This window comes from Notolepis coatsorum (genome assembly GCF_963971535.1).
Source record: "Notolepis coatsorum genome assembly, chromosome: 11".
In the NCBI taxonomy this organism is placed as follows: Eukaryota; Metazoa; Chordata; class Actinopteri; order Aulopiformes; family Paralepididae; genus Notolepis; species Notolepis coatsorum.
This window is the reverse complement of record NC_140175.1, coordinates 36,214,760-36,229,759: the sequence shown is the minus strand read 5'-3', so window position 1 is coordinate 36,229,759 and position 15,000 is coordinate 36,214,760. Positions and strand designations below refer to the sequence as shown.

The 15,000-nt window shown below is 43.3% G+C and overlaps 1 protein-coding gene across 1 annotated transcript in view; it reads right to left on the bottom strand.

Moving 5' to 3' along the window:
* LOC311237093 (astrotactin-2-like) overlaps positions 1-15,000 on the bottom strand; it is a gene marked incomplete at both ends in the record, with an annotated part of 729,417 nt that overhangs the window by 2,457 nt on the left and 711,960 nt on the right. The window contains 1 exon segment of the mRNA XM_084324899.1: positions 2,029-2,189. Within this exon segment, the coding sequence (XP_084181025.1) occupies positions 2,029-2,189 (161 nt within the window).

Below are 15,000 nucleotides of genomic sequence, written 5' to 3'. Positions count from 1 at the left end.
GCGAAGTTGGATGCTAAACTCAAGACCCGGCCGCGTGCCCAGCTGTTTGGAATGCAGAGGCGAAGATTGGATTATAAAGGAATCAATTGGCTTCCTGGTTGCCGCTAGACTTCTGTGTATCTCCCTGGGCTCTAAATGCATTTCCAGTTTGCATGAGGAGGGATGAATGGTGGCCTAATGACTGCACTTGCACAGGAGTCGCCACATTATTGATAACACTTAGTGTTGGAAGCTACTCTGCTTAGCGTCAACATCGATCGTTCTTTGAAAACCTCTTGGCGTAAAAAAGAAAAATTTCTTTTCGGGTCCAGAACCCAAATCAGGAACATTTAAAGCAACACTTTCTTAGACTAACCTTTGAGAATAGCTACTGCAAGAGGGAGGCAGAGTTCACCCAGTGAATCCTATATACACTGAGAAAAAGTCATCCCCATTTACAAACTACAAATTTAAAGTAAAAAATGCCTGGATGGAGCATGGGAAATATCTTTCCATTAAAATTGACAATTAAACACAGCATTTCTTGTTAGTCACAAAACGCCTCACTGGTCAGCTGGAGAGACACGCTTGACACCCGGGGTTAGTCGGGAGCGGCAACTTCAGCTGCTGTTGGACAGCGAGCAGGGGTGTAAAAAGTACCCAGAGATTATACTTAAGTGAAAGTATGGGTACCGTCTCAAAATCGTAGGCCTATTCAAGTAAGAGTCAGAGTATCTGGCTAAAAACACACTTGAGTAAAAGTAAAAAAGTTTCTACTTTGAAATGAACTAAAAAGCAAATGTTAAAAAAAAAAAGTATTGCAAGGGATATACCAGGGGTCTCAAACTCATTCCATCTTGGGTCAAGTTTTCATTTTAACTACACATTGCACCAGGTGAGTTAGTTGAAGAGGTGAGCCAATTAGTGAAATCATCAGCTGGTGTTTAGGCAAAGGCTGGAATGAAACCAAGCATACACTCACACAAGGACCAATCAGCATGGGTATGGGCGGGTTCAATTTCCATTGATGGGGATTTGATTGGCTGTTTTTAAATAAAGAGCGGCCGCAGGATTACTAAGTTAATAACGTTAACGTTAGTTCGGCCAGAGAAACAAATATACTAATTAAAATGGTTGGACCTGCGAGATTTGTACTTTGTACTTTTTGAAATGTAATTGAGTAAAAGTACAAGTATACAAACCTAATAATACTTGAGTAAATTACAAATGTACCAAAACCAAAAACAGTACTTAATTATTGTAACGAAGTACAATTACTCAAGTACTTTACACCCCTGACAGCGAGTCACAATGGAGTTGAAATAGAAGGCTGTGGTGTAAATGTCTCGTAAAAATGTTTATGTTATTTTTTCATTTTCATATCGACAGCATCATGAAAGGTTGATTGAATCCAAATCACGTTTTTCATTGTCGTGATTACGAGCTGCTTATGAGTGATTATGTCCGATTGCTGGCTGAATCGGAGTGGATTTAATTCAATAATTGACTTACTTTAGTTATTTTGCAAAAACCTTATTTGTCACCAATGTTCTACCTCATTAGCTCATTATGAACTTCAAAAGGGGTTCCGTGATCCAAGTCTGTTGCTCAAAAGTTTGAAATATTCAAAACACACACACACACACAGCAAGGGTTAGGGTTAGGCAAGGCACTTACGCCACATGCTTACATGTATCCAATGGGGTCTTTTCTTAACACTAGTTGCTGAAATCGGCGCTATATAGAGCACAGAGCCCCTTGTGCTTCAATTTGATTGGTCGATACGACCTGCCTCGAAATCTCATTACAACTTCACCAAAACCGAGCGTGAAACTAAACAAGGATGGGATGTAAACATTGTGAAATGGACTTTTGCAAAGGTTACTGTATTATGAGGTAGGCCGGGAATGTATCCAACTTGTAGACAATAGCGACGACAACAACAGCGGCAGCAGCAGATAACTATCTAACTCTGTCGGATACCTTTTTGTCCTCAGCACTGAAACGGGGCCCTGGGGTGCAGTGTAATTCGGCGGTGTTAACACTCACCCGCAGAACATGAGGACGTTGCTGGCGTCGTCTGGCAGGGGAACCAGCTGCTGGAGACACAGCTGCTCACAGCCACCGTTGAAGCCGTCCGTACAGTCGGTGCCCTTGGAGTAGTCATAGCAACCTGAGCCGTCCTTCATCGGCCTCAAGCCCTCGGGACACTGGAGGGAGAGAGACACAGCGAGAGAGAGAGAGAGAGAGAGAGAGAGAGAGAGAGAGAGAGAGAGAGAGAGAGAGAGAGAGAGAGAGAGAGAGAGAGAGAGAGAGAGAGAGAGAGAGAGAGAGAGAGAGAGAGAGAGAGAGAGAGAGAGAGAGAGATGGAGAGAGAGATAGAGATAGAGGGGGGGATGGAGGGAGAAGAGAGGAGAGGGATGAAAAGAAAGAAAGAGAGAAGGGACGGTGGAGGGCAGAGTGGGAGAGCAGGGTGAAATATATATATATAGAGAGAGAGAGAGAGAGAGAGAGAGAGAGAGAGAGAGAGAGAGAGAGAGAGAGAGAGAGAGAGAGAGAGAGAGAGAGAGAGAGAGAGAGAGAGAGAGAGAGAGAGAGAGGAAGGGAGGAATGAAGAGAGATAAAAAGCAATAAGACGGGTCAACATCTGCATTGAACGTGGGGGGTCAGTCAGTTCTCAGGAGGCAGAGATAGTAAGACTAAAAGAGATCAAGAGAGAGATGAGAAGTGAATAGAAGAGGGGCAGAGTGCTGGGTCTTTAATAAGAGGAGAAGAAAAAGAGAAAAATATAAGAAGAAAGAAAGAAAGAAAGAAAGAAAGAAAGAAAGAAAGAAAGAAAGAAAGAAAGAAAGAAAGAAAAGAAAGAAAGAAAGAAAGAAAGAAAGAAAGAAAGAAAGAAAGAAGAAGAAAGAAAGAAAGAAAGAAAGAAAGAAAGAAAGAAAGAAAGAAAGAGGCCATGCAGGACGAATACGACTACTTGTGAAACGATTACACCACATTCATCCTAAACTGGCACTCTAGACATCATTGTGAGGGCGGTCTGTAGCGCGTAGCTGGTTACCATGGAGGAAGTGCTGAATGACCTCAATCCCCAGGATTCCACTTTCAGAGCCAGCGGGGGAACTGATGACGTTTTGATTGGCCAATCAGGGGAGGCAATTGTAGCATGATTGTTGAGACATACGCCACATTCATCTTGGCACACAGAAAGCAGTATATGAAGCCGGTTTATCAATTATCCCCTTTAATCATGCCCTTGGAGAAGGCATATAAAATATATATATGAGATCATTTCAGTCTCTCTTGAAATTGAAATACACTTTCATTGTAGCTGCCTGCGTAGACTGATCTGTGAGCTCCCATGGAAGATAGATGGGACAGTGATGCCAGGGGACAACGTGAGATGGCCTGGTGAAGTGTCTCGTCTCATCTCGGAGGCGTCGTGGTACATTGTCGATAGTGTAACTCCTCGTTCCGTCTCTCAGCTAACGGACAGACACAGCAGCATCCTTCCAAGCAGACGTTCTGTCACTCACTCAATCACTCTTCCCACAACAACCACCTCTGTCTTCCAGTTAGTTGATGGTACAACAAAAAATAGATAAATTAATAAAATCATGAATAAAATACAATATCTAGCTGTTTGCTCTCTAAATCCAAACACCCCACAAACACATTATTTGATCTGTGCTAATGTACTTTATTACCCAACATATCACACTATTAGGGCTGGGGGGAGGGGACATGATACAGCGATATATCGCTATATTTTACGTGCTGATATTATATCAATACACCAAGCATCAATATAAAAAAAAAGGTAATATATCACAATATATTGCAATATTACAATATTGTGACTCTATTATTGTGATATTATCTCATGGGGCTAGTGGTACTCCTCACCCCTACACAACATTACCCGAAATGTTTATTATTATTATTATTATTATTATTATTATGTAGCATCTCTCTGTTTTTGCTGTTGCCTCTGTGGGCTGGATGTTTTGTGGCTGGGATGATGGGCAGCTGGGATGATGGGCTGCTAGGATGATGGGTGGCTGGGATGATGGGCTGCTAGGATGATGGGCTGCTAGGATGATGGGTGGCTGGGATGATGGGCTGCTAGGATGATGGGTGGCTGGGATGATGGGCAGCTGGGATGATGGGCTGCTAGGATGATGGGCTGCTAGGATGATGGGTGGCTGGGATGATGGGCTGCTAGGATGATGGGCTGCTAGGATGATGGGCTGCTAGGATGATGGGTGGCTGGGATGATGGGCAGCTGGGATGATGGGTGGCTGGGATGATGGGCAGCTGGGATGATGGGCAGCTGGGATGATGGGCTGCTAGGATGATGGGTGGCTGGGATGATGGGCTGCTAGGATGATGGGCAGCTGGGATGATGGGTGGCTGGGATGATGGGTGGCTGGGATGATGGGCAGCTGGGATGATGGGTGGCTGGGATGATGGGCTGCTAGGATGATGGGCAGCTGGGATGATGGGTGGCTGGGATGATGGGTGGCTGGGATGATGGGCAGCTGGGATGATGGGCTGCTAGGATGATGGGCTGCTAGGATGATGGGCTGCTAGGATGATGGGCTGCTAGGATGATGGGCTGCTAGGATGATGGGCTGCTAGGATGATGGGTGGCTGGGATGATGGGCTGCTGGGATGATGGGCTGCTAGGATGATGGGCTGCTAGGATGATGGGTGGCTGGGATGATGGGCTGCTGGGATGATGGGCTGCTAGGATGATGGGTGGCTGGGATGATGGGCTGCTGGGATGATGGGCTGCTAGGATGATGGGTGGCTGGGATGATGGATGCCTGGGATGATGGGCATCTAGTCAAAGTCAAAGTCAGCTTTATTGTCGCTTCTCATAATGTGGATAATGTGCAAGACATACAGAGACGTGACATTTTGTTTCCCCCTTCCCACGGTGTATATAAAAAAAAAATCTAATATAAACATAAAGTAACATAACATGACACTATTAACATAAGTAACATATGGGATACGATGTGCATACACTATACAGGACTATATACAGTATAAACAGTGGCTAAAAAATGAATGTAGGATGACGGGCGGCTGGGATGACGGGCAGCTGGAATAACAGTCCAATGCTGTCTGTGTCAGCCGTCGTGCATGTCTGACAAATGCATGGATGCTGATATATAGCCATAAGTCCAGAAGGACACCACTGACTAATACCAGCCCGGGGGACTGTGGCAATAAATGCTGCGTGGCATGCGTGGCATGTTGTGTCCTTTATAGTCATAACAAATAAGAAATAAATAAAGAGACCAGGATAAATGTTTTATATAATGTGTGTTTATGTGACCTGGGAACATACAAGCTCATTTGCATTAGTAGTCCCGAGCACTTACTGTACGCTCAATCATTTTTTAAAGTACTCACAAAAAAAGGTCTGTTTCAAAGTCATGAAGCCTGTTCTGTTCCCATTATTTGTATTAATTCAAAATTAGTGACATTTGTTATTTTTTTTTCTTCCGTTTTGCATAGAGGTAAGGCAGTACAGCTTTGAATAATGCTGCTTGTCAATCACTGAAATTGTCCAATTTGACCCTCATTTTAAAAGCCAGTTGCTGGGCGACAAGGTAGTAATCATTCACATGTCACCTTTCATGTCGAAACCATATTATGTGGCAAATCTGAAATTATGTTGTTAATGAAAGGCAACTTTGAGTGACAAGAAAAGTGGAAACGTTAAAAAAGATCCACTGCACAGAGAAATAAAACGATGGGGTTTAGCCTTTCCAGACTTCAAATATTACTTTAAGCGTTCTCTTTAAGACAATTATCACCAGGTTTGATTCTCAAGCAGCGGTATCCTGGAGACCATTATAGAGGAGAACATAGTGGCACCACATAGACTGCAGGATATAGTGTATGCCAACATATCAATTAAGAGCGAGCAAGAGCCCATGTATTGTATTTTATTTTTTTATGTCTTTTAGTCTACTTTCATTCTGATTTAATTACTGGACCGTCATTATTGTTATTATTATTTCTGTTATTGTCCTGTGATTTATCGTTGATTATTACTGTTACTGTATTGTTTGTCTTGTTTCATGTAAAAAAAGGGAAAATAAAAAACATTTGTTAAAAAAAAATAAAAAGTGAAAAAGTGGCCCATTCCACATGCGATTATAGGACACCTATACAACACATTAATAATAAGAATCCATGGTACATCATCTTCTCTTACATAAAAATTGCTTCTAGCATTGGAATCATAATTTCAAATGAACTAAATACCTTAGTACCTCTACGGGTACAATACTCTCTTCCTCACATCTCATGCTTTCTCTAAATAATTTCCGAACCTACAACATCAAATGGCGTTTTTTTTAATGCTTAAAATTTCAATAGACATTTTTATTTCATTAACTCATTTCCTGCCAACAACGATTTAATACGTGTTTGTCCGCCAATCGTTGAACGCCAACCACGTATATATACGTTATTTGATTGTTATTTCTTTTATTCGCTATTTACAATCGTTATCCATCCAGGAGCCTGTGTAACCATAGGGAATGAGTCTGAGATTGCAAAAAGTCCAATACCGCCGCCTGGTGGTATGCAGACGATGTTGCACTCCCTTTGAGACTCTGTCTATGACCCTGTATGTCGATGAAATTCATCCGGGCAGACTTTTCTAGTAACCTGGACCGAGAGCTTTACCCGATCGCATTGAATAGTTTCGGGACCGCCGATTCATTATGCTGTGGTGGGTTATATCGTGGCCCAAATGGACATACAATCTACCAGAATTTGGAATCTCACGCCACAGGTAAGAGCAATTCAACGTCAATTTCAGCTTGGTTGTGCCTTGTTTTCATAGCCATCGCCCTGATCAGCGTATGCTGTTGTACTAACGAATGCCGTTATTGACAATCAATTAATCAGAAATGACCCCCCCCCCCCCCCACCTTTCATGCATTCATGATGGAACATAATATACCGATCATATGGATTTGAATTTTTAATTGTAGCATGTATAGGGACGAAATGCCAATGGATTAAGTATAATATGCGTCGCGGCCTATTACTAGCCTCCCAGGAATTACCCTAAACCGCTCTAAAACCATACTTATATTCACCACGGTATAAAACGGGAATGTATGGATGGAATTTTTTTTTACTCGATGCCAAATGGGCCATATTATTGCATCCATAGCTATAATATATATATAGTTATAGCCCTGCAAACAAGGTGAGCGACTCCATAGGTTTAATGTGTGGCAGCACATAGCCATATCCCGTTCCCAGCGTGGCGATCAATGAGTTAAAGGGGACCTATTGTGAAAATGGCCCTTTCCGTGTTAAATGAGGGGTTGTCCCAACACTTTCTGCAGTTCAGCTGTGAAACACCACAAGCAATTATTTACATACAGTACATGGAACAAACCCTTTCACTGCCACACACCAGCCGATTAACCGACCGTCGGTTGTGTGATAGTAAAGGGTTAACCTAATTCTGTCATGTGGCAGTTAAAGGGTTAAGAAAATAAATCCAATACAGATGACGTATTAAATACGATAATCAATAATAATATAGCTGTATTAGGTAAGATTGAGCACATCACATAGAGTACCACCTCTAGTTTCAAGTTTCAAGTTTCCTTAATAGTTGTCATACAGAAGTACAGAATACTTTTATACAAAATGCTTCTTACTGTTGCGCTCCAGAGACTGTGCAAGACAAGATAAGTATGAAATAAATACATAGTAAAATTAGAAGTAAAAAAATGAGGTCACAGTGTTCAGTTTAGACATATGTACAATGTTCGATGCAGAATAGACGTAGTTACCATACAATATACAATACTGTGCAGTGTACTAATATACAATACTATATAGTGCAAGGCAGAAATGGAGAAATGGGACGAGGTGCTATTTAGGTACAATTCACAGTAGGTGTACGAGTTGTAGTGCAAATCCTTTATCAATACATATAAAGTGTAAGTGTGTTTGTGTGATCTAAAGTGTGGAGAGTGGGTGCTGCAGTGTGTTGTTTGTTTGAGTGAGTGTGTGCGTGTGGGTGTGTGTGCTGTGTGCATTTGATGGTTGTTGCATAGTGATTATTGTTCGTTTAGCAGCCTGATGGCCTCTATATAAAAGAAATAAACGTACTGGGTCACTGACACACCAGAACACAAGGATGATTATATAATGTAGCACCCAATATATTATGGCAATGATGATTATATAATGTAGCACCCAATATATTACAGCAAGGATGATTATATAATGTAGCACCCAATATATTACAGCAAGGAATTGCACACAGTTTTCATGCATGCATGACTAGATTTCAACTACAAGACATACAGCTTTCTCTTGGGCATTTCCTGGTTGTTAGAGTAAATACTTCACCTACAAACACTTATTGTTTTTCTGTCCCCCCCCTGTGTCTCTCCCCAGGTTCCACCCTTCTCACCATCACGGCTGTTGATTGAGAACACGGTGCTCACTTGACTAATCAGGGCCGGTCGGATGACAATCTGGGAAGCGTGTAACGTCACGGTGACCAATTGCAGCCACTCTTATTGTCTGGGACCAAATACGGCCACGCCCCACTCCCAGCAAAAAGTGGAATCTCTAGAATGGGTTTGGGGCGGCGCTGTATACGGAAGTAGCTCTCAAGGTGACGATTAGACAAACATTTTTTGTTGTCAGTAGATGGCAGCATTGGTTTAAAATTAAAGGCTGAAAATGTTGAGAACTACAACACTGCATTTCCCAAGAGCGTTAGCACAGGTCGCAGGTCACTGGGATGGGTCTATATTCTCCGACGTGATCTGAACAGCGTTAAACTATTACTGCAACCTCGGTATAGCGACCGCGAATGGCCAACTAATTATCTTAACAAAAGTGCGCTGGTAGCATTACATATGTTGTCTAAAGGGGGACATATGGTACAATTTAAGATTCTAATGATAATCGGCATATAAAGGACAAGATAAAGCATCGTTAATTTGTAAGAAACCTCAATGAAAACGGCGCAGGGTGCTATTGTTATGAAAATGTGATAGAATCCTATAATAATGTGGACGCACTTGGCCTACGTTCCGTTATGTAGACTGTGCCAGCGGGCCACTCGGCAGAACTCTGTGTGCATTTTTTATGCTGGGGTTGTTTGTGTACCGGTAAACCTGTTTACCTCCTATTGTAGGGAGATTTGATTTGATTTGATTTGATTTTTATTTGGAAATTACAAACACATCATAAAAACAAATTATAATGACCAATTTGTATTCCTGAGGATATCACCTAAAAGCATTGTTTATATTTCTAATCAAGTACTCAAAACCATAATTTTTCAGCCTCAGGATTTCAGGCTGTTATGGCCTGGCTCCGCCCATAAGCACTTTGAGTGACAGTCAGCCACACAGACTGGTAGACAGAGAGAGATAGAGAGAGAGACAGAGAGAGAGAGAGAGAGAGAGAGAGAGAGAGAGATAGAGAGAGAGAGAGAGAGAGAGAGAGAGAGAGAGAGAGAGAGAGAGAGAGAGAGAGAGAGAGAGAGAGAGCCCCGGACTCAGCGGGACTGAGAATGAAACATGCAGACGCGTGCTCTCTCCTCTCTCCTCTCTCCCTCCATCCCTCTCCTCTCTCTCCCTCTCAGCGGACTGAGAATGAAACACGCATACGTGGGCCTCTCTCTCTCCTCTCTCCTTTAAGTCGGGAAAGTTGTCTTGAGTTGTGGAGCTGGTGGGCTTTATTGATTGTTTTATTTTAGTGTAATAAATTACACTTGTTCATGCGCATCAGTTGTGGGTAATACTGTTCGCTGGGTAATTTAAAAGTGTTACTCCTGAGGTGGAACCGATGAGGTCAATTATGGGCATGGTCAGTCTTGATACAAATGTATTGGTAAAACGTAGAAAGTAAAATACAACTACAGGTTCGGAGCTGGGTGAAGGCATCTACCTCTGGGTTCCCTGTTCTGTGAAAACACTTTTGACTCATGTGTGGTGGGGGGGGCGGGGGGGGGGCTGTGGGAGGGAGGGGGGGGGGGGGCTAAGGGAGATGTGTGATATCGATACCGGAGTCTCATGACAAGCACAGAGAGACTCAGGAGAGCTTCTATCCCCAGTCCATCATGATGCTCGATGAACAATGAACAATAACAAACCATCAACACACCCACAGCACACACACACTTTAAATAACAACACACTGTAGCACCCACTTTACCACTTTAGACACTAACACACTTTACACTTTATATTTATATTATTGGTAAGGAAATTGCACATCATTCTCATTCCTTATTCCTTATTGCACCTCATTTCACCACACCACCACAAGGTGGCACCACAAGCTAAGCTATACCTCACTATTTCTACATTGTACTGTACTGCACATACTGTATAGGTATACTGAACATTTGTGTTGTTTACACTTGTTTACGTACTTGACTTCTTGGCTTTCTATTTATACTTATATTATACTTTTATACTATCTTGTTATATGAAAGAAGCATTTCATGCAAAGTATTCTGTATTTCTGTATGACAACTAATTATCATTTCCAGATTGATCAAAACCCTTGCAGTGCTCTGTCTGTCTTTAGTGTTCCAGATTTATCAAAAACCCTTGCAGTGCTCCGTCCGTCTTTAGTGTTCCAGATTTATCAAAACCCTCGCAGTGCTCCATCCGTGTTTAGTGTTACATATTTAGCAAAGCTCTCGCAGTGATCAAAACCAGTGATCACAGTGCTCCGTCCTCTCATCACATAGACCGTCTCTGATACGGCTTCAAAAAGGATAAATAATATGCACTCACAAAATATATCTAAACGTTTATGTAAGGCACAACAGCAGATAAAGAAACTAATTGTTGTCGACACATCCGTCAGTGTTTTGGTGAGAGTCTCAACCCTCAGGTCCTCTCTCCTCTCGCCGACAACACAACGGCACAGAGTTCATCTATACGTTCTGCGCCATCTTTGCAACCTGAAACTGCTCCCGATCCTCGGCGGAGTATGATGAGTGTCTTCGAATGGTTTCTAACCAAGATCCTACTTTATGTTGAAAGACTTCTTCACAGCTCCGATGGGGACTGGGTATGGACCTCATGTCTAAGGGCGCGTCACACCTACTCTGTTTGGTCCACTTTAAGTGGAGTTCAAGTTCAAGTTCAAGTTCTTTAATAGTTGTCATACAGAAGTACAGAATACCATGGTCCCTTTAAGTGGACCATGGTCCCTTTAGATCGATAGTCCGTTTGGTTTGTACAGTGTGAACGCAAACCGAACTATAATGAGGACCAAACAACCGAACCATGGTCCTCTTGAAAAGTTGGGACTCGGTTCGTTTCAATCGAACTATAGTACCTAATCCAGGAAGCAAAGTAGCCTACTCCTCTCTAGACTAGCGCCGCACACGGACAGTCTCTTCTTCCTCCCTCTCTCTCTCCTCTCTAGACACAGTCTCTCTCTTCTCTCTCTCGCGCCGTGCGCACCCCCCAACTTCTCCTGCGTGAGGAGGACATTCGCGGACATTCTCTCAGATAAAGAAAAAAAAAGCTTACATACTTTTTGGGTAATTTCATAATAGCAGAGTGGACCAACTCTGTAACAAGTAACAACGCATTCGAGCTGCTTCTATGCAGCTGTCTAGTAGTTGACAGCTTAGCCAGGAAGGAAAGGTCTCTCTCTCTCTCTCTCTCTCTCTCTCTCTCTCTCTCTCTCTCTCTCTCTCTCTCTCTCTCTCTCTCTCTCTCTCTCTCTGCCTCCTCTCTCTGCCTCTCTCTCTCTCTTCCTCTCTCTGTCTCTCTAGACTGGCGCCGCGCGCGGACAGTCTCTCTCGTCCTCTCTCTCTCTCTCTCTGGCCTCTCGCTCTCGCTCTCTCTCTCGCTCTCTCTCTCTCTCTCTATATATCTCTACTCTCTAGTCCAGGGTTCCCAAACTTTTCAGGCCGGGGCCCAGAAAATAAGGCGTCAGAGAGCCGCGGCCCAATGCACATCGCCTGGCTTTTTTTTTTTTTTTTTTTTTTTTTTTTCAGGCGACCGATTTTTTTTTATTTTTATTATTATTTTTTAAATCATCTCGCGGCCCAACCGTGGCTGCTCGCGGCCCACCTTTGGGTCGCGACCCCAACTTTGGGAACCACTGCTCTAGTCGACTTGCGCCACGCTCGTAATGACAGTATCTCTCTGCTTTATCACAAGAGACGCTGTCTGCAACTGTTATGTTTGTGAGTGCTATAGTCCAATAGATGAACGACTTGGCGACAGCATGTCCTTTGTTTACAAATTAGATCCGCACCAAACAGGGTAGTGTGAACGCAGACCAAATCAAACAATGTATCATTTTCACATTTGGTCCACCAGAAAGTCCGGACTTTCCGTGGATAGTCCGGACTTTCAGATGTGAACACACCCTAAGTCTGTGTCTGTGTCTGTGTCTGTGTCTGTGTCTGCGTCTGTGGCTTCAGATTGGATTCATAACGGGACAAGGGGAGATGGTATCAAGGTGCCCCGGCCGCAAGGTTTCAATTGAAGATCATACGCTATACGGCGGAAATATGGCAGAGCCGATCGATACAGCAACTCATCTGTGACTCTAAGTCTCTGCTGTGAGGTCACCGGGAACGGATGATGATGTGTGTGTGTGTGTGTGTGTGTGTGTGTGTGTGTGTGTGTGTGGTGCGTGCGTGCGTGCGTGCGTGCGTGCGTGCGTGCGTGCGTGCGTGCGTGCGTGCGTGCGTGCGTGCGTGCGTGCGTGCGTGCGGCGTGCGTGCGTGCGTGCGTGTGTGTGTGTGTGAAATGTGTGTGGAGTCACAGGGAAAAAGGATAAGAGGCAAAAGAGGTGGAAAGGAGGAAAAAAATAGAGAAATAAGCCATAATGTTCAGTGGAGAGGAGGAAGATGCATACTGGCCAGTATAAGTGCTGTTATACGAGGCCGTTGGAGGCCCTAAGATATCGATTGGACGCTATAGCATCTCAAGGCAATAGAGACCATGTCAATGGGCAGATTAAGCAGGGAAATAAAACATGGCAAAACAATTACCCAGTCGCTCTTAACGGCCGAGTGTAAACATCTCGCGGCCACATCTATAAACTACAACATTATCCGTCACCGGCGCTGGTGGAGGGAGGGGCGTGGGGGTAAATATACAGGAAAAACACTTGCAAGACATATATGGCAGGTGTAGCAATGCACACACTCTCGTTCCTCTGGTGCGCCTCTCAGCCTCACTCACAAAAATCAGAGAGATGCGAGTGAAGCTATTAGTTGTCCTAATCACCTATCAGCGCCTGAGCTTTAATCAGGCACTGCACCTAATTTGATGAGAACCTGGTTCTTAATGATCGGCATCTCCAATGGCATTAAAATCCGGGTTTTCTTAATACATCTAATGCCTCTGGCTGCAGATCTGACGGCGGTGGATGTGAGCTACCATGGACTGTAATGTGTGTCAGCGCCGCGGCAGCCATATTGTGCCGATATATGATGCTTCCACCCCAAGGGCCTTTCTGCGAGTTTCACACAGCAGAGCATGAATGAGATCCGCAGGTGCAAAGTAGGATGTTCTTTGACAAAAGGCATTCTTAGTACTAAAAGTTCATTTGGATTAGTTGACTTAAGGCACACTAAGTAGTTTCAGCCTCTAGGTGTCACTAGAGCACCACAATGTGTGTTTGGATAGGCCGAAACGCCATTATTTGATACATACCAATCTTACCACAGAAACCTATTTTAGGTTCAAGAGAACGTTGTATTTGTATTTGTATTTATTGGTTTAAAATACAGAGACAGTGCATATTAAGGAACATTTGACTGTAAATATGCCAGTTTAGCCAAGTTGGCTAATTTTCAACTGTAGTCTCTGGGGCAGGTGACATGAGCACAACAATAATTAAAACATAGTACAATAATTAAAACACAGTAGGAATCAGTATAGGTTACAATACACTAAAATACATACAAATAAATACATTAAAATACAACCCCTCAGTTAAAAAACATAGTACAGTAATTAAAACACAGTAGGAATCAGTATAGGTTACAATACACTAAAATACATACAAATAAATACATTAAAATACAACCCCTCAGTTAAAATGGTCGCACACTTGACCATCTCTCAACCATGATTTTAAGTTAGTTTTAAATGAGATGTAACTTTGATACTCCCTGAGCCGTGTTGGCAGACTGTTCCAGGTGTGGGCTGCTCTCACGGAAAAGGCTGTCTGACTAAAAGCAGACCTCCTGTTTGGGACTACACAGTCCCCCTGACTACAGACCTGGCATATCTATCAGCAGATGCTTTCTGTTTTATGAAAGTACAGAGGGGGGAGGAGCCAAGCCATGTAGGATTTTATAGGTAAGGCAGGCATCTTTGAATTTGACATGATTGTCCCAGCTCAGTAGGTTCTGGTTTGCTATGCTATAACAATGGTGGTGGCTGTTTGTTTTCCTGTCCAGAACTTTCACAGCCTGATGGTAAACTACCTGTACAGATCGTAATGTTGTACAGGAGGCTTGTGTCCAGCTAGTCAGACAGTATGTTAAGTGTGACATAATAATGGCATTAAAATACAGTGCTGCTGCTTTTGTTGACAAGTGGATGAGCCACCGTTTTCTTTTGGAATGGGAGCAGAGAACCACAGGCTGCCCATTAGCAGCACATTTATCCAATACGGTGGATTCCACGTGGGGAAATGGTAAGTAGGGAGGGGATACATCATGCTCGCTGCCCAAAGGTGATGCCCAGGAAAGTCACACAGCAACATATAAAGAAAGAAAGGAAATCCAGGCAAAAGAGAGGAGTCTCTGCAGATAAAGACACCACCACACACTTCTGGTGGGTCATAAAGACACCACCACACACTTCTAGTGGGTCATAAAGACACCACCACACACTTCTAGTGGGTCATAAAGACACCACCACACACTTCTATGGGTCATAAATACACCACCACATACTTCTAGTGGGTCATAAATACACCACCACACACTTCTAGTGGGTCTAAAGACAC